Here is a 23,889-nt window from a genome sequence, read left to right as displayed (position 1 = left end):
GGTTGTGTCCATTTATTAAAACAAAAAGAAGTCAATCTGTTACTGAATAAACAAAACGAACATGCCGATGGCCAAATACAATGCCTACGGAGCTTCCGTTGAAGAACAACCTCTGCACAATTCAACTTTCGTTTTCCGTTGAAGAACAACCTCTGCACAATACAATGCATAAAGATGTCGTACAACTCCGCCGTTTTATGGTATTGTACCATCGTGAACCATGCGCCGACCCAAGACTTGCACGCAAAAGGCATCGTCGAAGGTAGCGAAGCTGTGATGCTTGTGGGTGGCTGGGGTTCAAAGCTTGAAAAAAGAAACAGTTAATTTGAACCGTTTCACAATTTCTGATTCAACCAAACATGTAATACTTAGACGTTTCGTACACTTACCGACTGAGGACGTTACTTAAGCTACAAATTTTGTAACTTAAAATAAATGAATGGATGTATGTTGTATCAGTGTGTCGCCACAAAAATAATTATTTATAATCACACCTCAAAGTAAATGATTATCCAAAAGCACAACTAAATCGGCATGAATTAGTTCTAGACAATGTGAAGTTCTTCTAACTTTTCCAATAGAAAAGAACTTTTAGTTTGCTTGCCATAAATGCATCCATATGAAGATGTCCATATCTGAGATGTCATTTGAGTCATCTTTCGTGCTAGCAGCCAGAGCAAAATCCTTCATGTTAGAAATATAAGTGGAAACATCTTATTTGAAGTTATGCCAATTTGAACTTTATGACCTGATTTATTATGTGTAATGACACGTGTTGTCATCAAATAGAACTAAATGTCCTCTGGTGTCCAACACTCAATAAATTATACCCAAAATCAGGTACAAATTGAACATTATCTAATTGTTTTATCTTACCATGACTGGTTTCGACTTTTATTGTACCTTTTTCCTCAACTTGCATCTCTTTTGTGTTTCCAAGTTCACCTTAATAAAGATTTGGTGTCTGTCATATGGTTCGAGCATCTGCTATCAACAAACCATAAGTCACCCTTTTTTGGATTAGTATCCATGCATGCACGCCATAAGCAACTTTTCTTCTTCTTCTTCATTCTCTGTTGCAAAATTCATTCGTTGATTTTTATACCAACAATCAGATTTTGTGTGCCCATACCTTCTGCAATGGTAACATTGTATGACATTTCTTTGTTCATTAAATTGTCTCTGTCCATCACTTCTCCATCTACCCCTGTTTTCACGACCACCATGGAAGCTGCGAAATCCTCCTCTTCCATGACTTCTACCTGCTAAATGAATATTTTCTCTTTCGTTGTTGGTTGTCTCCTTCACCTGTAGTGCCTTTTTTTCATTCCTTTCTAATGCTCTATTGATTCTTGCCTCATGGGCCTAAAGCGAGCCCATCAATTCATCAATGGAGAGTATGGATAGATCCTTAGCTTCTTCTATGGCAGCCACTACATGGTCAAACTTTGGAGTCAAGCTTCTCAACACCTTTGCAACAATTGTTTCGTTTGAAATTTTCTCTCCATAGATATACATCTGACTGACTATTGTCATTGCTCTTGACAAAAAATCAGCAATTGATTCGTCATTCGTCATGAGTAGAGTTTCAAAATCACGTCTTAGATATTGCAATTTCACTGTCATGACCTTTGAATCTCCTAGAAACTTCTTCTGTAGAATTGACAATGTCTGCTTTGATGTGGTTGATGCTGCAATTCGTGAGAAGATAGTCTCATGAACTGCTTGTTAATAAAGCTTTGGCATTGTTTTTCTTGGTTTCTATTAGTCTCTCCTTTTCTTCTATTGTGGGTTCTAATACATCAACAAACTCGTCCTCCACCAAGTCCCATAGCTCCTGCGATCTGAGCAAGGTCTTCATCTTGATGGTCCACCACTCATATTTCTCACCATTAAAGATCGGTAACAACGGTGCAGAGGAAGAAAAGTCAGCTACTGCCATTTTTGTTTTGTGAAAGAAAATAATCACTCGCCCTCGTGTTGGCTCTAATACCAAAATTGTTGGAAAAATGGATAATGAAAGAGATAAGAATAGATAGAATAGATGAATGGTGTACTGCTTTATTATTGTCTACTGACTTGATCCTTAGGGGGTTACACAATTCTCGTAATAGTAAATCATCGAAATCTAGAAAAATTCAAATCTACTAACAATCTTCTAAAATCGTGGTAATTTGAATATTTGAATCATATCTCAACTACTCTGAATCATATCTTTTTGAATACTTTGAATCATATCTCAACACAAAAAAATATTTAAGTTTCAATAGGAAGGACCCTTTCAAAAAAAAAAAAAAAAAAAAAAGTTTGTAACGGTACAAGCTCACCGCTAGCTGATATTGTCTATTTTGACCTGTTACCTATTACTGTCAAACTCGCGATTTTAAAACACGTTCACTATGGAGACTGTGCAGCCCTACTCTAACCAGTGTCTCGCACCGTCCGGTGATTGACTATAATATCATTTGCAACAACTCAAGTCTACCGTTGACTGATATTGTCTGCTTTTGTCTGTTAAGTATTGTTATCGGTCTCACAGGTTTAAAACTCATCTCTATTAAGAGTTTCCGCATGTTTATAAAAAATATTTAGTTGCTCTCTCCAACCCTAAGATCTCACCATCCCTCAAGTCTAAATTCGATAGAGACAAACCCTACCTTCAAAATACCAACAATCAAATCTTCTCCACACCACATAAAAAAATCCTATTTTATTACTCACCATTCTTATGTGAAAAATCGGGTTCAACACTAATACATCCAAATAGAAACTAAACTGTGTGGTTATTGTTATAAGTCTCAGTTATTGTCAAAGATTCATATTCTCATTTATTTTGGTTATTAACTCTCATTTATCATATATTTTTTTTTTTTTGTTCAACTTCTCTGTATGAAAATTAACATTTATATGTCTATGTAAAGAATTGTCTAGTATTGGTTTGAGGTGTGAAGTCATTGTCATTTTGAATCTGGCGAGAGGTAATTGAGAAGAATTTTATAAAAAACTTTATAAACACTTTGGTTATAGTGATTGACTATCACGGATGAATGTAAAAAAAAAAAATTCTCTTCGAACTACATAAATTTGTGTCTTTTTGTTTAATTTATGTTTGTGAGTGTATGAGTGCAATCGATTTTGCTCCCACAATTTAATAGAATTATGACATTAGTGTACAATAAACAAGGTGGAGATAGAGAGTTGCAACTTGAGCAGCAACGTGCGGTGACAAGAGTAGCAATGTGTGCAGGCAGGATAGCTGTCGAACGTTCTTAGCCCCAACGAACAGTAGCTACCGTGCGTCTCTTCTGATGACGGTCCAGAGAAGCGCAACGATGTGTCGAGGTGGTGGATGAAGTTCCACGATGATGCAAGGGACACGTAAGGATGAGATCACCCTCTACTTTGTGCTTGCTAGGAATTTTTCAAACTAAGAGATTCTATTGGAGAAACTAAATATTTTGTTTTCTAAAATCGCTGGACATACATGCACACACACATATAACTTTGAATTGTATGGTCGTATCTTAAAGCATGTCCCAACAATGACATAATTTTATGGTCATTACATATGAAGATAGTGAGTAGCTAGCTATCGAGGTCACCAAAAGGGTTTAGTTCACGTCATTTTTTAGAACCAATTAGAGTGCGATACAAACATTTATTTAAACATAGCATGGGATACAAGCATTTATTTAACCATATAGTTGGTACATAGCATATAGTAATATTGGATAGTTCATAGTAAGGAAGGCCCTCCCACTTAGGCAAATGTTGGGCTCAGGGTCCCTACTTTCCTTCCGTGAGATGGGCATCAATGTCTTTGGACATCCCCACAACAAACTCAAGCATATTATACGATTCCGGAATGTCTTTATGAAGTTTCTCATATTCCAAAGTCCAATGAACCACACTTCCACTACCCTTGGGAGTAGCTTGGATTGTAAACTTGAAGTTCTTATGATCCTTCAAAAGGTCTCCTTCAATCATTCTTAAAACAACCAGATTCTCATCCGCATCTACAGCTTCAACTTCTTGCTTAGCTACTTTAGCCTTTCCATCTGCAGTTTAGCGCTACATTAAATTAATTAATATCCATTCTATGATATGATATATGTATTGAAGTAAAAAGGAAGAAAAAGAAAACAAACCATGAAAGTAGTTCCAGCAGATGATAGAACCAACTTGGCCCCATTCACCCTTATGTAGTTCACAGCCTTGTACTTTGTCCCTGGAGGCGTTAGTGACATGGTATGGTCTCTTACATAACATTTCATGAAACTTTGTAGCCGGAGATTTGATTTCAATGTCCGCCTGCAACTTTCCATACCCACACATTTTTGAGCTCTAAGTTTAGTGCTTCGAAGTTCAGAAAGCGATAATGTTTTGCTATCCCTACAAACTTTGACACTATTTATAAACAGGATGCATATGTCACTCAATGAATTATTTATGCATGCAACTAGGATCATTCAATGTGGTGGTTAAAACAAACACACAAGGCATTTATGTTTGAAAGAAGTTTTGTTCTTTGCTGCCATTTATGTTTCCATATTGGGAATGCATCTAAAACTTGGTTCATAATTTTAAAATTGGTCCCAAATTTTTATTACTTGGAAAGAAGTCTCCATATTATGTGTAAGTAATTAATTAATGCTTTATTACTCCTCACTAATTGCTGAATAATATAACCTCCAGGACAATTATTATAAGTTGCAGGAGACAATTTAGACCCAGCTTTTGTTGTAAAATTTATTTTGAATGGTCCTCCCAACTGTTGTTCCATAATTGAGTCAAAATTTCATCATGTTGACTGAATGTCCCAAATTTGGCTCCCGTCTTGAATTGTGCCTGGAGGAATAAAAATAAATAAGAGAGAGACACAACTATAATTTTAAGTTTTAACAATACTCAAACCATTAGCTTTGGATGAAAACTTGTAACCATCCAACCCCATCACTAACGTTGGGTCCAAATATTGTCCTCTTTTTTGGGCTTCCAGCCCATCGCTAATAAATATTATTCTCTTTACACTTTTCCTTTTGGGCTTCCCCTCAAGGTTGCGTGGAGAGGTTTACACATCCCTTATAAACAATGTTTCGTTCTCCTCTCCAACTGATGTTGGATCTCACAATCCACCCTCCTTCGAGGCCCAGCGTTCTCACTGGCACCCGTTCCCTTCTCTAATCGATGAGACCCTCCAATTCACCCCCTTCAGGGCCTAGTGTCTTACTCTTATTGGCACACTGCCTCTTATCCACCCCTTGGGGCTCAACCTCCTCGCTATCACATCATCCGGTCTCTGGCTTTGAACCATTTGTAACAACCTGAGTCCATTGCTAGCAGATATTTTCTACTTCAGCCCGTTACGTATCGCCGTCACCCTCATGATTTTAAAACGCATATGTTAGGGTGAGGTTTCTAAACCCTTACAAGGGATGATTTATTTCTCTCTCCAACAGACGTGGGATCTCAATCACAGGTTGAGCTGTGATTGAGAGTTAATGCTTAGTTTATAATATTATCCTATTATCCCCCAATAATTATAGTTGTTATACAAGTAATTAACATAGAACCATTAATAACCCTAATAACCCTAATAGTGGAAAAATATAAAATCTTGATCCAAAAGATAGAACAGCAGAGTGTATAAATAAAGAGGTTGATATAGGACATTATATGTTGGTTGGGTTAAACTACAACTTTATTATCCTGTATCAACACAATGTCTCTGTTAGGGAAATTGGAGGCTGACATTGAAATCAAGGCTCCAGCTTCAAAGTTTTATGAAATATTCTGCAACAGACCACACCATATATCCAATATTTCGGGAGACAAAGTACAAGGTTGTAAGTTAGTCGAGGGTGAATGGGGAAAAGTTGGGTCCACCGTCAATTGGAACTACTATCATGGTCTGCTTTCCAAATCTAATATTTTAGTTTCCTAAATAAATGATGAGATTGTGTACTAATTTGTGGCGTTATGTATATTGTTAATTAGATGGAGAAGCTAAGGTTGCAAAGCATCTAATCGAAGCAGTTGATGAGGAGAAGAATATGGTCCGTTTGAAAGTGCTGGAATCAGACCTTCTGAAGCATTATAAAACCTTCAAGGGTACATTTGAAGCTACTCCAAAGGGCATTGGAAGTGTGGTTCACTGTATTTTGGAATACGAGAAATTGCATGGAGGGATTCCAGATTCTCATTCGATACTTCAGTTCTGTGTTGATCTCTGCAAAGACCTTGGGGCTGGCCTTACGGAAGGCAACTAGTGATATGTATTAAGTATTGGGTAATGCTATATGTATTAATAACTCTTATGCTTAAAATAATTGCTTGAAGCATGTACGTGACCATGCGTTGGAGAATTAATGAAAGTAATTTATTTAAGGGGTTTAGTAAAGTCATTGTATTTCTTCCCCACAATCAAACATCTGGGGGAGAATCAAGGGGATGGACAAGATTGGGTGCCTTTCTAACAACGTCAATTGAAATATTGCCGTCAGTCTCACGATTTTAAAACGCATCTATTATGGAGAGGGTTTAGCCCTACTATGGTTAGTGCTTTGCACCATCACCGTCAGGAGACTGACTATGATACCATTTGTAATAGCTCAAGTCAAATAAAACCCAAAGCAGGCAATATTTGTTAATGGTAGGCTTGAGCTGTTACAAATGGTATCAGAGCCAAACACTAAATCTGACAGCAAAGACGTTGAGCCCCAAGGGGTAAATTTTGAGATCCCACATTGGTGGGAGAAGGAAACAAAACATTTCTTATAAAGGTATGAAAATCTCTCGGGGAACGAAACATTTTTTATAAGAGTGTGAAAACTTCTACCTAGCAAACGCACAATGGGGAAGCCTGGAGAGAAAACCCAAAGCAGACAACGGACAATATCTGTTAGCGGTGAGATGGTATTAGCCAACGAGGACGTTGGGTCCACATTGGTTGGAGAGGAGAACAAAACATTTCTTATAAGTGTGTCAGCGAGGACATTGAAAGGAGAACGATGTTCTTCTTGCAAGGGTGTGAAAATCTCTCCCTAGGATGCTCGTAATAGGGAAGCCTGGAAAGGAAAGTCCATCCACCCAAAATATGTAATCCAACATCTTAGGATAATTTGAACAACATTTTCTTCACTTTTTTTTTTTTTTTAAGTTTATATTGGATAAAGGATGATTTTAGATATATATGAAATATAGTTTTGTAAGGCATGATTACATAGAATAAGCACATAGGTAACATGCCATACAAGCATTTGTTTAAACATAGCAAGCCATAGAAGCATTTATTTAAACAAAGCATGCAATACAAGCATTTATTTAACCATATAGTTGGCACATAGCATATAGTAATATTGGATGGTCATCAATGAGATGGGCATCAATGTCTTTGGACATGCCCACCACAAACTCCAGCATACTATATGCCTCTTGAATGTTTTCATGTTGTTTCTCATATTCCAAAATCCAATGAACTATCCTTCCACTACCCTTGGGAGTAGCTTGCATTGTAAACTTGAATTCTTTATGATTCTCCAAAAGGTTTCCTTCAATTTCTAAAAACAATCAGATTCTCATCATCATCCACAGCTTCAATTAAGAGCTTAGATACTCTAGCCTTTCCATCTGCAGTTTAGCGATACATTAAATTAATTAATATCCATTCTATGATATATGTATTGAAGTAAAAAAGAAGAAAAGCAGAAAACAAACCATGAAAGTAGTTCCAGTAGATGACAGAACCAGGTTTGCCCCATTCACCCTTATGTAGTTCACAGCTTTGTATTCTGTCCCCCGAAGCGTTAGAGACATGGTATGGTCTCTTGCAGAACATTTCATAAAACTTTGAAGGGGGAGACTTGATTTCAATGTCCGCCTGCAACTTTCCATACCCACACATTTTTGAGCTGTAAGTTGTGGTGCTTCAAGTTCAGATAACGATAATGTTTTGCCAACCCTACAGACTTCGACACTATTTATAAAGAGGATTTACTCCCAGAAGAGTGGATGTGTATGTCCCAACTTTTTATTACTTGGAAAAAAAAAAAAGTCTCCAAATTAGGTGTAAGTAATTAATTAATGCTTTATTACTCCTCACTAATTGCTGAATAATAAAACCTCCAGGGCAATTATAATTTCTAAAACAAAAATTTAGACCTAACTATTTTTGTAAATTTTAAATGAACCTCCAACTGTTCCATAATTTTGAGTAATAATTTCATCATTATTGACTGAATGACCCAAAATAAAAATAGAAGAGAGAGACGCAATGGAATAGGATTTATGTTGAAGTTTTTTTTTTAAAAAAAAAAAAAAAAAAACTTAAAAAAAAATTAAATATAGTTTTGGATAGCAATTTCGAACTTAAACAAAAATTTATTGGCTTATTTGTAGTTGTGGGTATAATGCTTAGTTTATAATATCATGCTATTATCCCCCAATAACTATAGTGGTTATACAAGTAATTAACCCCCATAAATTTGTAGGGTTAGAGTTATTAATAACCCTAATTGTGGAAAAATTATAAAATCTTGATCCAAAAGATACAACAACCGTGTGTATAAATAAACAAGTGCGGGAGTTTATTTGGTTGATATACGACAGCATACCTTTGTTGGGTTCAGCTACAACTTTAGTTTGTATCCTATATCAACACGATGTCTCTGTTAGGGAAACTGGAGGCTGATATTGAAATGAAAGCTCCAGCTTCAAAGTTCTTCGAAATAATCCACAAGAATCCTCACCATCTTTCCAATGTTTCGGGAGACAAAGTAGAGAGTGTTAAGTTACATGAGGGTGAATGGGGAAAAGTTGGTTCTATCATCAACTGGAACTACTATCATGGTTTGCTATCCAAAGCTATTAATATTTTAGTTTCCTAAATAAATTATGAGATTGTAACCTAATTTGTGGCTTTATATATTGTTAGATGGAGAAGCATACGATCACTTTCAAAGTGCTACAGTCTGACCTTCTAAAGCATTACAAGACCTTCAAGTTTACATTTCGAGTTACTCCAAAGGGTATTGGAAGCGTGGTTCACTGTGCTTTAGAATACGAGAAATTGCATGGAAATGTTCCAGATGCACATTCCATGCTTCGCTTATGCGTTGCTCTCTGCAAAGACCTCGAGGCTCACCTTATGGAAGCTTAACTGATGACATGTAATAAGTATTGCCTTGTACTATGCTATGCTATGCTACGCGTTATTAAAATAAATGCTTGTAAGCATGTGTTCTCCTCATGCATGGCCTAAGTTGTCATGCATTGGAGAATTTATCGTTGTAAAATATTCTGAATGTAAACCTACTCGTAAGTTATGGATTGCGAAATGTGTGATAAAACTTAAATTTGGCCTTCGATCTTCCAGGGTTTTGTGAGAACTACTGTTAGATCCCACATTGATCGGAGAGGGAAACAAAACATTTTTTATAAAAGGTGTGGAAAACTATCTCTAATAGACACATTTTAAAACTGTGAGGCTGACGACGATAGACCAAAACAAATAATATTTGCTAGAAGTGGGCTTAGGCTATTACAAATGGTATCCAACAGGGTGGATTGTGAGATCCCATATTGGTTGGAGAGGGAAACGAAACATTCTTATAAAGGGAGGCTAACGATGACCAAAGCGGACATTATCTATTAGTAGTGGGCTTGAGTTGTTACAACCACTATCAACTTTTCCTCCCATTTTCCCGTTGGCTTCCCGTTGGTAGCAGAAAGAATGGGAAGTAGTGTTTTATGTTGGACTTTGGGGTTAGTAATGTTTTGGTGAAAGTGAATAGCCATGTAGAATAAATGGGCGAGCTATGACCCTTGGTCGTCCTATGTAATTCAACCTTGGGTTAGTATTTACGTAAGAACTCACAGTTGTTTGGAGATGCCATCAACATTTTTACATACGTACGGCCTGGTAAACAAGAATAGAGATGTCATGTGTTTGTGGAACTACGTAATTCAACATTGGTTGTTAAGAATTTAGAAGCCAAAGGTGTTAAGACTTAACTCATTGGTTGTTAAGAGCTTGTTACGATTGTATCTTTGCTAATACTGATTTAGTATACAGTCGTACCCTAAGTTAATATTGTTTCAGAGAGTCCTATAAATAGGATTACTTCTCCAACCACTAATGTTGAACAACGAAGTACTTTTATGATCACATTCTCTTCTCTCTCTTTCTAATTCTTGTAATGGTATCATAATCATCTTCTTGACTTAGCCATGTTGAAAGAGTCTTCCGATGCCAAACAAACAGATGGTGAGCCCTGACGGGAGGCTCCATAGCACTTTATTTGGTGGAAGATGGTAGAAAGTGCGACCAAAGGTTCACATTGACCATGGACGGGGAAGATCATAGGAAAATGAAGAAAACCATCTCCATTGGTATGAGACTTATATCCAAAGTGGACATTATCATACTATTAAGGAGTTATGTGAATGGTACGCCCAATCAAGAAAAGAAGCGAGGATTGTCACCCTTTTTAAATTAAATTTGAGGCTGAGGATGAAGTATTCAACGGGAATATATTTGAGAACGGAAATGATTTAAGGGGCATGAAAACAAGGGGTGGCCTCATTGAGAAAGATCTTGTTGGGCGAGCCAATTTCGATTCTTCTATTCTCAAGGGGTAGAAATTGTAGTCGAATATTTGAATCTCATACGTATCTTTTTCCAAGCATGCAGCAGGAATATACCAATAATGCCCGAAAAAAGAGTTCATTCAACAACAGGATGCCCAGATTTCACCCCATTGGTCTCACAACAACTTAAAACTAAAACAGTAATATAGATCGATGGGAAATCTTTTGACATACGTACGGCCTGGTAATTCAACCTTGGGTTGGTATTTGCGAAGTAATGGGGGTGAAAGCTTGGAAGATAAGGGTGTATGGGGTATTGATCTCTAGAAGTGGTTTGGATTTGACAAGTTGTTGGTAGACAAAAACAAGTGACCCACTATGGTTGCTCGAGACCCTTTGGGAGTAAAAGTGCGACACTAAGCTTGTAAATAGGGCATTAGCTCTCCTGTGAGTTGAACAAGCACATGGCCACTTATTGGGCAACTAAAACAAATGTAATGGGTTTAAATATTGCACTCATGTCTCCCTCAGAACCATTAACAAATCTGGTTGGATATATGCATATATTGATTCTAGACCCCATAAATAGAGTTGGAAAGTGGAGACTAACACAACCATACCATATATCTTTTAAGAATGAGTGAAATTTGATTTTCGATATCTTAAAAAATGATGATAGAAGAAGAATTGGATTACTAACACGTGTGAATGTAGACCTTCAATTTGTTGGACTAAATGTAGGTTTTTACTTTAATTTCAATTAGATTTGAATCTTTGTTGGGAATTTATTATCATAACAATTTGGAATTTAATTTAATGTAGTACATGTTTTCTTGATATTCATTATTGCATGACTTTTCTAAAATTTAAGATCATATGATAGGTATGGATTTGAAGAATCACCTATGTCATTAGTGCGGTTCCATATTGAACCGAGCAATCATGTTTATTAAGTTCAACTGAATGAATGATTATTAACTTTTCATGAATGACCCTCTCATAAAAATTTGTAATTATCATAGATCCATTGATTAAAAAAAAAAGAACGTATAAAATGAAAAGAACTCTTCGACGTCTTAACTAATTTTTGTATCATTTTCTCCATCAAATCAATAATTTCGGATATCTATTGGAATATAATGCTATAAGGGTAATAAATGAAAATGAAAAGATAATTAGCAAACTATGATGTGCATCTTGAATGATTTTAGAAAACGTGTGATTGGGTCTTCCAATTAAAAATGTATGTCCTATTCCACTATGGAGCATACTAGCCACTGGAGTGAGTCCCTTTTGAGTGGCTCAAAATGGTTGACCTTCGCCTACGTTGGGAATCTATTAGAACTAAGAAACCGAAGTGTGACACATGGACAAGGAGATTTTGCTTTTAAAGCTTGTAGAGAAATTATCATTCAATTATCATCGGAAGGATTCGGGTGGGTTTCTAAGATAATTTTCACTCTTAAAATAAAAGGCGAGGAGTGACCATGTCACAGATGATGGCACACGTAGAGCTAGGGTTAAAAAAAAGAGCATACATTTATATAAACTTACAGCAGCGTCCCTAGTTTTGAGATTACAAATTTGCATGGGAGTGACAAACATTATTAAATTCTCATAAGTGAGAACTCTGGAATGAAATACTCCCACCCTTCTCTACTCCCAGTTTACTGCTATAGGACTTCTCACACTATACTTTCCTGACACCCAAACAAGAGACCCAAAAGAAAAGTCACTCAAACCCTCTCTTTTACCCAATGCAACAAAACTCACTTGGTAGCTCAGCTTCTGTCCGGATCTCCTAAAACTTAGCTTCTCAGGCTTCACACTGACTCTTATTCCACTGGGATTGTTGATTTTGACAGTGTAATCGCTGCTTGGGGTACCGACATTTGTGACGGTTCTCTTGAATCTAACATTCTTGGCCTTGTTCTTCATGGAAACAGAGAAAGAAGGGTAGTTCAAGTCCCCTGGCTGAAGAACAGTTCTTTTTGATGGACAACTGAAATTCCCTCTTGAAACTAAACCAACTTGTTTTGACGTGTAGTTCAAGCTACACAAGTAGTTTAGGTAGTCTTGTGGCACGATATCGTAGACCAATCCCGGGTCCACAGCTTTCTCGGGATCCACATGCCCAGAACCGAACGCGTAAGGATCTGCAGGTCCACCGCTAGGGCGACCCACGTCGGAAATGAGACTCCTTTTGTTGTCATTAACGTAAGCTGTGGTCATAAGTGCAGATTTGATAGCGGCAGGCGACCAATTCTTGTGAGCTGATTTAAGTAATGCAGCTATGCCGCTAACATGGGGACAGGACATAGAAGTTCCCGAAATTATATTGAACAGCACTCTTCTTTTATCAGACTTGAGCTCACTTGGGCTCACAACGGGTGGCCAAGCAGCTAATATGTTAACCCCAGGGGCAGTTATGTCTGGCTTTATCACGTACGGCTCGAAGAAGCTGGGTCCTCTAGAAGAAAAGGCAGCCATTCTGGGTGCTCGACTCCCATATCTGGTCCCTTCAAACAGGATTGAAGCTTTCGGTGGGTGTTTCGAGGAAGCTATATAGTTTATGATGGCTTTGCCAGCTGAAGCTCCAAGATTAATGGCAGGTAAAACATGAGAGTCACCAAAAAGCTCTTCACCTTCAAGTTGTGTGTTGATCAGAATCATTCCAACTCCGCCTGCTAACTTTACTTGCTCTCCTTTTTCAAACCTCGAGTTTGTGCCTCTTTCACATACCACAATTTTGCCCTTCACCATTGATGGGACCAGCGAACCAGCTGTACAAACACTTGCTTCTTCTCCACCCGCAGTTTTGTTATAAACAAGTGGGAGTTCACCTATGCTGTTCCCAGAATGCAAAGAAGAGCCTTCAAATATTTGGCCATTTCCAAGTTTTACAGAGCCTGGGAAGGTTCTGTCAGTGTAGCTTGCAGCGACTGTCATGATCCATGGCGCTACATTACCAACAGTCGACATAAATGGGCCAGAATTTCCAGCTGAGCATGACACAAAAACCCCATTTCGAACAGCACCAAATGCAGCTATGGCTATTTCATCTTGGTAAAAAAAACCATCACCGCCGCCTAACGAAAGCGACAGAACATCGACTCCATCGACGACAGCGCGGTCTATGGCTGCCAAAATATCGGTGCTGGCGCACCCCTCCGGCCAGCATACTTTATATGCTGCAATCCTATACCGATTGTCAAAGTATAAAGCTAGTTTGGTAATATGGTACAAAATTTGAAAGCAAGTATGGTTCAAAATTGAATACCTTGAAGTGAACCTCATTCCAGTGGCTGCCCCCATGCCTTGGTTATAAAGGCTTGCTTTGTACACAATGTTCCCAGCAGCAGTGGATGCGGTGTGGGTGCCATGCCCGTCCGAGTCTCGAGCCGACCGAAACGTCCCGGTCGTGTTCAATCGACCGAGGATGGTCTCATAGCCTTTGATGTAGGCTCTTGCGCCAACGAGTTTCTTATTGCAATTTGAACGTGAGAACTTGGGGCCTGCTTGACAGGTGCCTTTCCATTTTTTAGGCACTGGGGGCAGACCCTTGTCCTGAAAGCTAATATGCTCAGGCCAAATGCCAGTGTCAATTACACCAATAATGATATCAGAAGCCAAGTTTGAAGCATTCCAAAGGCCATGTCCTCTTTGTAGGCCCAGAAACTGGGGGGTGTGGGTGGTGTGAAGCTGTAGTAGTTTATCAGGAGTGGCAGCCAGAAAGCCAGGGAGTTTACTCAAAGAATGAAGCTTTCTTGTTGAGAGCTTAGCAGAAAACCCTGAAATCAAGATTTATAATAAAAAAATTTATAGTAAAAAATGATATGAAAATTTCAACATGGATATTTAAAAAAGCTTGCCTGAAATGGCAGTTTTGTAGATATAAAGAATCTCAGCCGCATTTGATGCTTCATTTTGATCGTCGTTGATAGATGAGAGTTGGTTGATGGAATGAATGATGGACGTGTACCATTGTTCGGGGTTGGTGGTGGCCATCTTTGTGGCGTCCATGTGAATTATGTAGGTCTGTTGATCCACAGCAGCAGCTGAAGTTGCAAGCATTATTGACAACAGCAGCAGCCAGAGTTCCGTAATGCCCATTGCGTGGCTGCAAACAAATACCAGGATCACGTTGAGGGACCAAAATATGGTTGTTTTCAAACAAAAATGATATCATACATGAGTAAGTCTCTTTAGTCTGGCACGCTTGAAGATTTCACCAAAAACACTTCAAAGTAAGATAGATATTTGATAATCTTTGCGTGTTTAGTGAATGCATGAGAAAACTTGATTCAAAGATGCATGCAAGAATGGAAAAACTTCAACTTTTTAGTCGTTTATTTTGAATACATGCCACAAAGCTCAAACTTCATATGAAGATGAATGCAGAAGAAACATTAGGGAAAAAGAGCTTCATTTTTGAGAGAGAGAGAGATTTAGTCACTATACTTGCCTGATCCAGGCAGAGGCTGCAATTGCGAAGGAGACGAATATATAAATGGGGAAGAAGGGGATCTCTATATACATATATATATATAAGAAAAAGAGCGACGACAACAGCAAAAGGGAGCACTTAAGCTCGTGATTAGTATGCATTCAAATAGTAAGTAATGAATGAAATTAGGTTTGGTTGGATGGGTTTAGTGGGAGTGTATAGTGGACGCATTTCCACTAAAAGTAAACCCATTTTCAGAACCAGATGGATGTCTGTCTCAAAAGACAGTGGAACAGTATCTTTCATAATTCCTCATCTTTTTGTTTGCTGAAGTCAACCCTTTCTTCAATTCCATACATTTTGGTCAACTTTCCACTTCCATTGGATGCTTTGCCCTCTTCTCTAAAGTCGCAACTTGTTATAATTAAAGTGTGTTTCATCTGCTCACAAAATTACCAGTCATTTGCTACAATAATCACGTGCTAATTCATTTACAAACCACCCATTTTGACCATCCATATCATTTTGTGGGTACGTTTCATAGGTAAAATTTAAATACAACATTAAATTTTCTAAGATAATAAAGCTTTGTGTTTGGATATAAATAAAATTATTAATGTTTGGAACTTAAAACATTTTTTAGGTATCATATTCTCATGTGAAAATTTAAAAGTTTTGTTTTGGAATTTAAAATATATATTTATGAACTGATTAAAACCATTATTAAAAAAAAAAAAAAAAAATCTAAAAAAAAATCTTATTTTTGTGGATTTTTTAATTAAATAAATGATGATATACATAAAAGTAATGAAATTTGGACAACAATTTTCTACCTGATTTTCTCTCCTATTAAAAGCATTAAATTTAAATATATATTTCATTTAATTACCAATGAAAAATTTACAGTTATCTTTTTGAAATTTAGGTAAAAAAAAAAAAAAAAAAAACATGAAAATTTTAATATATTTCTGGCTTAATTAGATAACAAACATAAAAGATCATTAAATATTTCAGGCCCACTTTTTATCTCTCTTGTAATAAAATAATTAGTTAAATTATTAGATTTAATTAATTAAATACTTATATTAGATAATTATTTAATAAGTAAACAATAATTTAAAACAATTGAAATTAATTTATAGATCAATTAATTAACGAGTACTTTTCTCTCTCTTTTCCTTTTTCTTTTTCCTTCTCATTTCAATTTGATCCTATAATTCAACCCTATAAAGTCACTATTTATTTAATACATTTTAATAATATGACTAGAAAGGGCGCGGAAATTATAATATTATAACATGATTTTGTTTTTTTTTTTCAATCGTTCTCTCTCAATTAAATACTAACTAAGACTTGAATAATGAGATCTCCCATAATCTCATACTAACTAATGTTAGAAGGATTAAATTTATGATTTGATCGTAATTAAACAAATTATTCATGAGATGATCACTAAAAAAAATAGAATTACACGGTAATATATTAGGATAATATAATATTAGATTCATGGTAATTTATAAGTAAACCATTAATAGTTGAAATAAATACATAGTTATATAAACTTTATAATAATATATAAATATTTCATGGGATGTGATTATAGTTATAAGGTTATGTAATTTTTGTTAAAAGACTTTGATCGTCCAAAACGCAGCTACTTCCAAGTTACGGCTATAGGACTTCTCACACCATATTTTCCCGACACCCAAACAAGAGATCCAAAAGAAAATCCACCCAAACCTTCTCTTTTACCCAATGCAACGAAGCTCACTTGGTAACTCAGCTTCTGTCCGTATCTCCTAAAACTCAACTTCTCAGGCTCCACACGAATCCCTATTCCCTTTGGATTCTTGATTTTGACAGTGTAATCACTTCTTGGGCGACCAACATTTGTGACCGTTCTCTTCAACGTAACACTAACATTCTTGGCTTTCTTCTTCATGAACACGGAGAAGGAAGGGTAGTTCAAGTTCCCTGGCTGACCAACTCTTCTCTTTGATGGACATGTGAAGTTCCCTCTTGAAACTAAGCCAATTTGTGTTGAATTATAGTTCAAGCTACAGAAGTAGTTTAGGTAGTCTTGGGGCGTGATATCATAGATCAGCCCTGGATCAGAGGCTTTCTCCGGATCCACATGACCAGAACCGAATGCAAAAGGGTTTGCGGGTTTGCCGCTCTCAGACCCAACGTCCGAAATGGGACTCATTCTGTTGTCATTAGTGTACGCTGTGGTCATGAGTGCAGATTTGATGGCTGCAGGTGACCAATCCTTGTGCGCTGATTTAAGCAGTGCAGCTAAGCCACTAACATGGGGGCAAGACATAGAAGTCCCTGAAATGATATTGAACAACACTCTCCTCTTATCAGACTCCAGCTCACTTGGGCTGGCAATGAGTGGCCAAGCAGCTAATATATTAACCCCAGGTGCAGTTACGTCTGGCTTTATGACATCCGGTGCAATTAAGCTCGGCCCTCGAGAAGAGAACGCAGCCACTCTCGGCGCTCGGTTTCCGAATTTGGTCCCTTCAAATGCGATCAAAGCTTTTGGTTGATGCTTGGAGGAAGATATGTAGCGGATGATGGCTTGGCCAGCTGAAGCTCCAAGATTAGCGGCAGGTAACACATGAGGGTCAGCAAAAAGCTCCTCACCTTCGAGTTGTGTGTTGATCAGAATCATTCCAGCACCGCCTGCTAACTTCACTTGCTCTCCTTTCGCTGTTCTCGAGTTTGTTCCTCTTTCACATACCACAATTTTACCCTTCACCAGTGATGGGACGAGTGAACCAGCTGTACAAACATTTGCTTCTTCTCCTCCAGCAGTATTGTTGTAAACAAGTGGGAGTTGACCTATGCTGTTCCCAGAATACAAAGAAGAACCTTCAAAAACTTGTCCATTTCCAAGTTTAACAGTGGCTGGGAAGGTTCTATCGGTGTAGCTGGCAGCGACTGTCATGATCCATGGGGCTATATTACTAACCGTTGAGCTAGATGGGCCAGAATTACCAGCTGAACATGACACGAAAACCCCATTTCGAACAGCACCAAATGTAGCTATGGCAATATCATCTTTGTAAAAGGCACTAGCACTGCCGCCCAAAGAGAGGGACAGAACATCAACGCCATCGGCAACTGCGCGGTCTATGGCTGCCAAAATGTCGGCGTTGGCGCACCCCTCCGTCCAGCATACTTTGTACGCTGCAATCCTGGAGAGTACCAAGATTTTTTTTTTTAATATCAAATCGATGAGAATATGTACATATGAACAGAAATTGAATACCTTGAAGTGAACCTCATTCCAGTGGCTACTCCCATGGCTTGGTTAAAAAAGCTAGCTTTGTTGACAATATTTCCAGCAGCAGTGGATGCTGTGTGTGTGCCGTGCCCATCCGAGTCTCGGGGCGATCGGAACGTTCCCGTTGCGTTCAATCGACCGACGATTGCTTCGTAGCCTTTAATGTAGGCTGTTGCGCCAATGAGTTTCCTGTTGCAATTGGAAGGTGAAAACTTTTGGCCTGCTTGACAAGTGCCCTTCCATTTTTTAGGCACTGGGGGAAGACCCTTGTCCTGAAAGCTTATATGCTCAGGCCAAATTCCAGTGTCAAGCAAACCAATAACTATATCAGAAGCTAAGTTTGAAGAATTCCAAAGGCCATGCTCTCTTTGTAGGCCCAGAAACTGAGGGGAGTGGGTAGTGTGAAGCTGTAGTAGTTCATTAGGAGTGGCTGCCAGAAAGCCAGGAGTCTTGCTTAAAGAATGAAGCTTTTTGGTGGAGAGCTTGGCAGCAAAACCTGGAAATCAATAAAATATGAGTAATACGAGTGGTTTTCACCGACATTGATATTACAAATGTTACCTGAAATAGCAGTTTTGTAGACGTAAAGAATCTGGGCAGCACTTGATGCTTCTTCTTGGTCGTCTAAAGATGAGATTTTATTGATAGAATCAATCAAGGCTGTGTACCATTGTTCGGGGCTGGGGGCGGCCATCTTGGTGGTGTCCATGTGAATGATGTAGGATTGTTGATCCACAGCAGCAGCCGAGGTTGCAAGGAATATTGACAAAAACAGGCATACTTCCCTAAACCCCATTGTGTGGCTGCATACACGAGCAAAATCACCAAACCAATTATCCTTGTTGCACTCTTCATACCCCTCCCCCTTCAAACAAATACCTTTCAAATCTCCAACTCACTTTTAAATCATCTTTATTACTCATTACTATGTGTCACACATCTACTTAATTCATCCACAATGTCGCACATTCATGTCTCTCTAACCCCAATACTTATATGCTTTATGTATAACTTTGGTTGCACCCAATAATGTAACACAAGTGCATGAAAAACAACAAAGAATGATAAAGAAACTTCATACAATGGTGCATGCAGAAGAAAGATTGGGAGAAGAGAGAGTTTTAGTGAGTGTACTTGCCTGAACCAGGTAGATGCTTCAGCTGAGAAGAAGATGAATATATAAACGGCGAAGAGGATGGTTTATATACATGAATGAACTGGAGACATTGAGGCTATGTTTCGTAGTTGTTATTATACATCCCAAGTAATGATTCAAAGCTATGCTGGAACCCCTTTAGTGGTCGTGTAGTGCACGCCTTCCAACTAAAAAGGAAAATCCAACAACACGGATGTGTGTCTCAAAAGATAGTGGAATCCCCATCTTCTTGGCTGCTTCAGTCAACTCTCTGTCTCTTTACTTGGGTAGATTTTGTTGAAAGGAAGTGCAAGGAAAGCAATGGAAGTAGAGAGAAAAAGAGAGAATCTTGTTTGTTGTTTGTTGGTTAAAATGAGAGCTGATGAGAGGTGATGGGCCTGTGGGGGCGACACCAATGAATTGATCTTGTGATACAAGGTTTGGTTTGAGTGAATTTGATGCAACTGAAATCGGTACACAATTTTAATAGTAAGAGTGAAGTTAAAGAAGAAGGGTATGATGATGCCAACCAGCTGACCTCAAATGGGGTTTAAAGATGCCAACCAGCTGACCTCAAATGGGGTTTAAAGATGCCAACTTTATTTACATATTTTTCTGTATTAAAAAAACCAAAACAAAATATGAGAAACATGAATGGCTATTAAAAAGGCACAATAATTTTAAAATTTTTGTACACAATTTCGTAAACATTTACGGAATAGTTGCTTGAACTCTTCAATATTTGAAAATTTGAAAGAAAAAAAAGGAAACAAAATGAATAGTTTTTACTGCTTTAAACTACATTTAAGTTAATAATTAATGTTTTTAGAACTTTTTTAAAATTTAAAATTTGGAGGAGTAACGGCTCGACTGAATATGAATGGTAACCATTTTTATAGTTACATGTAGCTGCCACGTTCTTAAGCGGCTATCAATGACATCATAAATGTTGGGTTTAATTGGTTTAGTTACTCATCTTATCTTTCATTCCTTCACTCATCACATGCAACTTGGTCCATTATGTACCTAATTATAGCAAATAAATCCGGATTAATTAGGTAACATAATTGAAAAAGGTTGAATTCACAACCTAATATTAAACATTCACACCTCAATACATATCACTCACAACCGAAGAACCAGAAGAACGTAAAGTTTTTGAGATTTGATTCTTATTTAGATAACTTAAGCGTCAGATGTTTTCAAATACGTAGCAAATGCACTCCAAACTCAGCTCCCTTTGTCTACTGCCAGGTTACTGCTACAGGACTTCTTACACGATACTTCCCCGACACCCAAACAACAGATCCAAACGAAAACTCACCCAAATCTTCTGCTTCTTCCAATGCAACAAAACTCACTTTGTAACTCAACTTCTCTCCTGATCTCTCAAAACTCAACCTCTTCGGCTTCACAATCATTTCCACTCCTTTTGGATTGTTGATTTGGACACTGTAATCACTCATTGGGTAACCAACGTTTGTGACTGTTCTTTTCAATGTAACGCTAACATTTTTGGCCTTCATAATCACTGAGAATGAAGGGTAGTTCAAGTCCCCTGGCTCAACAACTTCTCTTTTTGATGGGCAACTGAAATTCCCTTTTGAAAGTAGACCAATTTGTGTTGAACTATAGTTCAAGCTACATAAGTAGTTTAGGTAGTCTCCGGGTGCGATATCGTAGACGAGTCCGGGATCGGAAGCTTTCTCGGGATCGACATGGCCGGAGCCAATCGCAAATGGATCCGCCGGTTCGCCGTTGGGGTGGCTGACATCTGAAATGGGACTCATTTTGTTGTCAGTAGTGTAAGCTGTTGTCATGAGCGCAGATTTAATGGCAGCAGGCGACCAGTTGTTGTGTGCCGATTTGATTAATGCAGCTAAGCCGCTAACATGAGGGCAAGACATAGAAGTCCCTGAAATGATATTGAACAACACTCTTCTTTTATCAAACTCAAGCTCACTTGGGCTCACAATGGGTGGCCAAGCAGCTAATATGTTAACACCAGGTGCAGTTACGTCTGGCTTTATAACATCCGGTCCAATTAAGCTCGGCCCTCGAGAAGAAAAGGCAGCCACTTTAGGTGCTCTGCTTCCATATTTAGTCCCCTGGAACCCGATGGAAGCTGTTGGTTGATTCTTGGAGGAAGCTATATAGTCCAACATGGCTTTGGTAGCTGAAGCTCCGAGAGAAGTTGCTGGGAGAACATGAGGCTCTGCAAAAAGCTCCTCGCCATCAAGTTGTGTGTTGATCAGAATCATCCCAGCTCCTCCTGCTAATTTGACCTGCTCTCCTTTGGCAACTCTCGGGTTTTTGCCTCGTCCACACACCACAATTTTGCCCTTCACCATTGCTGGGACAAGTGAACCAGGCGTGCAAAGATTTGCTTCTTGGCCACCTACAGTGTTGTTATAAACAAGTGGGAGTTCAGCTGTGTTCTGTCCAGAGTACAAAGAAGAGCCTTCGAAAACTTGTCCATTTCCAAGCTTTACAGTGGTTGGGAATGTTCTATCAGTGTAGCTAGCAGCGACTGTCATGATCCATGGCGCTGCATTGCTTACAGCTGAGCGAAATAATGAGCCAAAATTACCAGCTGAACATGACACAAAAACTCCATTTTGAACAGCACCAAATGCAGCTATGGCGATATTGTCTTTGTAAAAAGCAGTAACACCACCGCCTAAAGAGAGCGATAAAATGTCAACTCCATCAGCGACTGCACGGTCCATGGCTGCCAAAATATCGGCATTGGCACACCCCATTGGCCAACATGCTTTGTACGCTGCGATCCTGGAGTGAAACAGGATTGTTATGTAGTTTGTGAACAAGGTATGATAGAAATATTGTCAACAAAAATTTGATACCTTGAAGTGAAACTGATGCCAGTGGCTACCCCCTTGCCTTGGCTATAGAGGCTTGCTTTGTTCACAATATTTCCAGCAGCAGTCGACGCTGTGTGTGTGCCATGCCCATTCGAGTCTCGAGGCGATCGAAACGTTCCCGTTACGTTCAATCGACCGACAATGGCCTCGTAGCCATCAATATAGGCTCTTGCTCCAACGAGCTTTTTGTTACAATTTGAAGGTGAGAACTTTGGGCCTGCTTCACAAGCGCCTTTCCATTTTTTAGGCACTGGGGGCAGACCCTTGTCCTGAAAACTTATATGCTCAGGCCAAATGCCAGAATCAATCAAACCAATAATTATATCAGAAGCTGAGTTTGAAGAATTCCAAAGGCCATGCTCTCTGTGTAGGCCCAGAAACTGAGGGGAGTGGGTGGTGTGTAGCTGTAGTAGTTCATCAGGAGTGGCGGCCAGAAAGCCTGGGATCTTACTTAAAGAATGAAGCTTTTTGGTGGTGAGTTTGGCAGCAAAACCTGAAATCAGACGAGTTAATTATTAATATTAACGATAAAAGATGTCAACAAAATATCATTATTAACGACTTAACAAGGATTAAGCCTTAGTTTTGGATTAATCCTCGGTAAAGAAAACAACTTTTTTTTTTTTTTTCAAAAGAGATAAGTTCGAAGCTTTACATTTTTAAAGCTGACCTGAAATAGCAGTTTTGTAGACGTAGAGAATCTCAGCAGCATTTGACGCTTCTTCTTCATCTTGGTGTAGAGATGAGATTTTATTGACTGAATGAATCATGGCTGAGTACCATTGTTCAGGGCTGGTGGTGGCCACCATCTTGGTGGTGTCCATGTGAACAATGTAGGTCTGTTGATCCACAGCAGCAGCTGAAGCTGCAAGCATGATTGACAAGCACAACACCCATACTTCTCTAAACCCCATTGTGTGGCTATACACAACAGTAAAACGACCAAACATATCATCAGAGCATTCAGGGTTTTTTAGTATTGGTTTTACGTAATCTTTTATTTTCAGTGCAAATTCAACAAATTACAAAGCTTCATGTAAAGATGCATGCAGAAGAAACATTAGAAAAGAAAAGGTTCATTGTTTTCTAGAAGAGATGGGGAGAGAGTTTTACTCACTGTGCTTGTGTGAAGCAGGAAGAGGGTGCAGTTGAGAGAAGCAGAGGGTTTCTATATATACACAATCATTGGAGGGATTAGTTTTGGATCCCTCTAGTGGCGTAGCGCACGCCTTACCACTAAAAAAAAATCCCATTTTGTAACACACACCGACCCTCCTGTGGGATTGAGAGAAGGAGATGGATGTCTGTCTCAAAAGTGAGTGGAATAGTTTATACACCTTTTCCAATTCCCCTGTTTTTGCTTCCTTAAGTCAATTCTCTATTCAAGTGATCCCAACTAGCCAACCCAATTGGGAATCAATGACCTGTTTCTTTTCCAATCTTGCTTGGGTTGAATATCTAAGCTCAAAATGAATCAAATCATCCTTACCTAATTAGATTAAATAACCAGATTACACAACTTATCTTCTCTAATCATATCTTTTCA

At 38.4% G+C, this 23,889-nt stretch overlaps 5 protein-coding genes and 1 pseudogene across 9 annotated transcripts; 1 reads left to right on the top strand and 5 right to left on the bottom strand.

The window, feature by feature from the left end:
- Positions 1 to 3,657: 3,657 nt before the first annotated feature.
- LOC111489019 (MLP-like protein 31) lies at positions 3,658 to 4,404 on the bottom strand. The gene is made up of 2 exons (XM_023137024.1): positions 4,149 to 4,404; positions 3,658 to 4,058 (listed from the first exon to the last, which is right to left on the bottom strand). Exons 1-2 carry the CDS (start codon positions 4,333 to 4,335, stop codon positions 3,787 to 3,789), a joined length of 459 nt encoding a protein of 152 aa, XP_022992792.1. The 5' UTR covers positions 4,336 to 4,404; the 3' UTR covers positions 3,658 to 3,786.
- LOC111489025 lies at positions 3,674 to 7,947 on the bottom strand (annotated as a pseudogene).
- Positions 5,677 to 9,327, top strand: LOC111489032 (MLP-like protein 31). 2 transcript variants are annotated; one of them, XM_023137057.1, is made up of 3 exons: positions 5,683 to 5,909; positions 5,998 to 6,043; positions 8,935 to 9,327. In XM_023137057.1, the coding sequence occupies exons 1-3, from the start codon at positions 5,723 to 5,725 to the stop codon at positions 9,155 to 9,157; spliced, it is 456 nt and encodes a 151-aa protein (XP_022992825.1). In that variant the 5' UTR covers positions 5,683 to 5,722; the 3' UTR covers positions 9,158 to 9,327. The 2 variants fall into 2 exon arrangements, with proteins under 2 accessions (XP_022992816.1, XP_022992825.1); XM_023137048.1 differs by lacking the exon at positions 8,935 to 9,327 and having other exon boundaries at positions 5,677 to 5,909; positions 5,998 to 6,334.
- Positions 9,328 to 12,112: 2,785 nt separating this feature from the next.
- LOC111486706 (subtilisin-like protease SBT1.1) lies at positions 12,113 to 15,088 on the bottom strand. Of its 2 annotated transcripts, none has more exons than XM_023133947.1 (4): positions 15,053 to 15,088; positions 14,460 to 14,707; positions 13,868 to 14,378; positions 12,113 to 13,786 (listed from the first exon to the last, which is right to left on the bottom strand). In XM_023133947.1, the coding sequence occupies exons 2-4, from the start codon at positions 14,698 to 14,700 to the stop codon at positions 12,244 to 12,246; spliced, it is 2,295 nt and encodes a 764-aa protein (XP_022989715.1). In that variant the 5' UTR covers positions 14,701 to 14,707; positions 15,053 to 15,088; the 3' UTR covers positions 12,113 to 12,243. The 2 variants fall into 2 exon arrangements, with proteins under 2 accessions (XP_022989715.1, XP_022989707.1); XM_023133939.1 differs by lacking the exon at positions 15,053 to 15,088 and adding an exon at positions 14,779 to 15,032.
- Positions 15,089 to 16,568: 1,480 nt separating this feature from the next.
- Positions 16,569 to 19,535, bottom strand: LOC111487676 (subtilisin-like protease SBT1.1). 2 transcript variants are annotated; one of them, XM_023135173.1, is made up of 4 exons: positions 19,465 to 19,535; positions 18,888 to 19,129; positions 18,312 to 18,822; positions 16,569 to 18,237 (listed from the first exon to the last, which is right to left on the bottom strand). In XM_023135173.1, exons 2-4 carry the CDS (start codon positions 19,120 to 19,122, stop codon positions 16,689 to 16,691), a joined length of 2,295 nt encoding a protein of 764 aa, XP_022990941.1. In that variant the 5' UTR covers positions 19,123 to 19,129; positions 19,465 to 19,535; the 3' UTR covers positions 16,569 to 16,688. The 2 variants fall into 2 exon arrangements, with proteins under 2 accessions (XP_022990941.1, XP_022990948.1); XM_023135180.1 differs by lacking the exon at positions 19,465 to 19,535 and having other exon boundaries at positions 18,888 to 19,445.
- Positions 19,536 to 20,581: 1,046 nt separating this feature from the next.
- Positions 20,582 to 23,474, bottom strand: LOC111487664 (subtilisin-like protease SBT1.1). Of its 2 annotated transcripts, XM_023135160.1 has the most exons (4): positions 23,461 to 23,474; positions 23,014 to 23,264; positions 22,326 to 22,836; positions 20,582 to 22,251 (listed from the first exon to the last, which is right to left on the bottom strand). In XM_023135160.1, exons 2-4 carry the CDS (start codon positions 23,255 to 23,257, stop codon positions 20,706 to 20,708), a joined length of 2,301 nt encoding a protein of 766 aa, XP_022990928.1. In that variant the 5' UTR covers positions 23,258 to 23,264; positions 23,461 to 23,474; the 3' UTR covers positions 20,582 to 20,705. The 2 variants fall into 2 exon arrangements, with proteins under 2 accessions (XP_022990928.1, XP_022990920.1); XM_023135152.1 differs by lacking the exon at positions 23,461 to 23,474 and having other exon boundaries at positions 23,014 to 23,448.
- Positions 23,475 to 23,889: the final 415 nt, after the last annotated feature.

This window comes from Cucurbita maxima, unplaced genomic scaffold (assembly GCF_002738345.1).
Source record: "Cucurbita maxima cultivar Rimu unplaced genomic scaffold, Cmax_1.0 Cma_Scf00001, whole genome shotgun sequence".
Lineage (NCBI taxonomy): Eukaryota > Viridiplantae > Streptophyta > Magnoliopsida > Cucurbitales > Cucurbitaceae > Cucurbita > Cucurbita maxima.
Note: the sequence above shows the minus strand (reverse complement) of the source record. Positions and strands in the feature narration are given on the sequence as shown.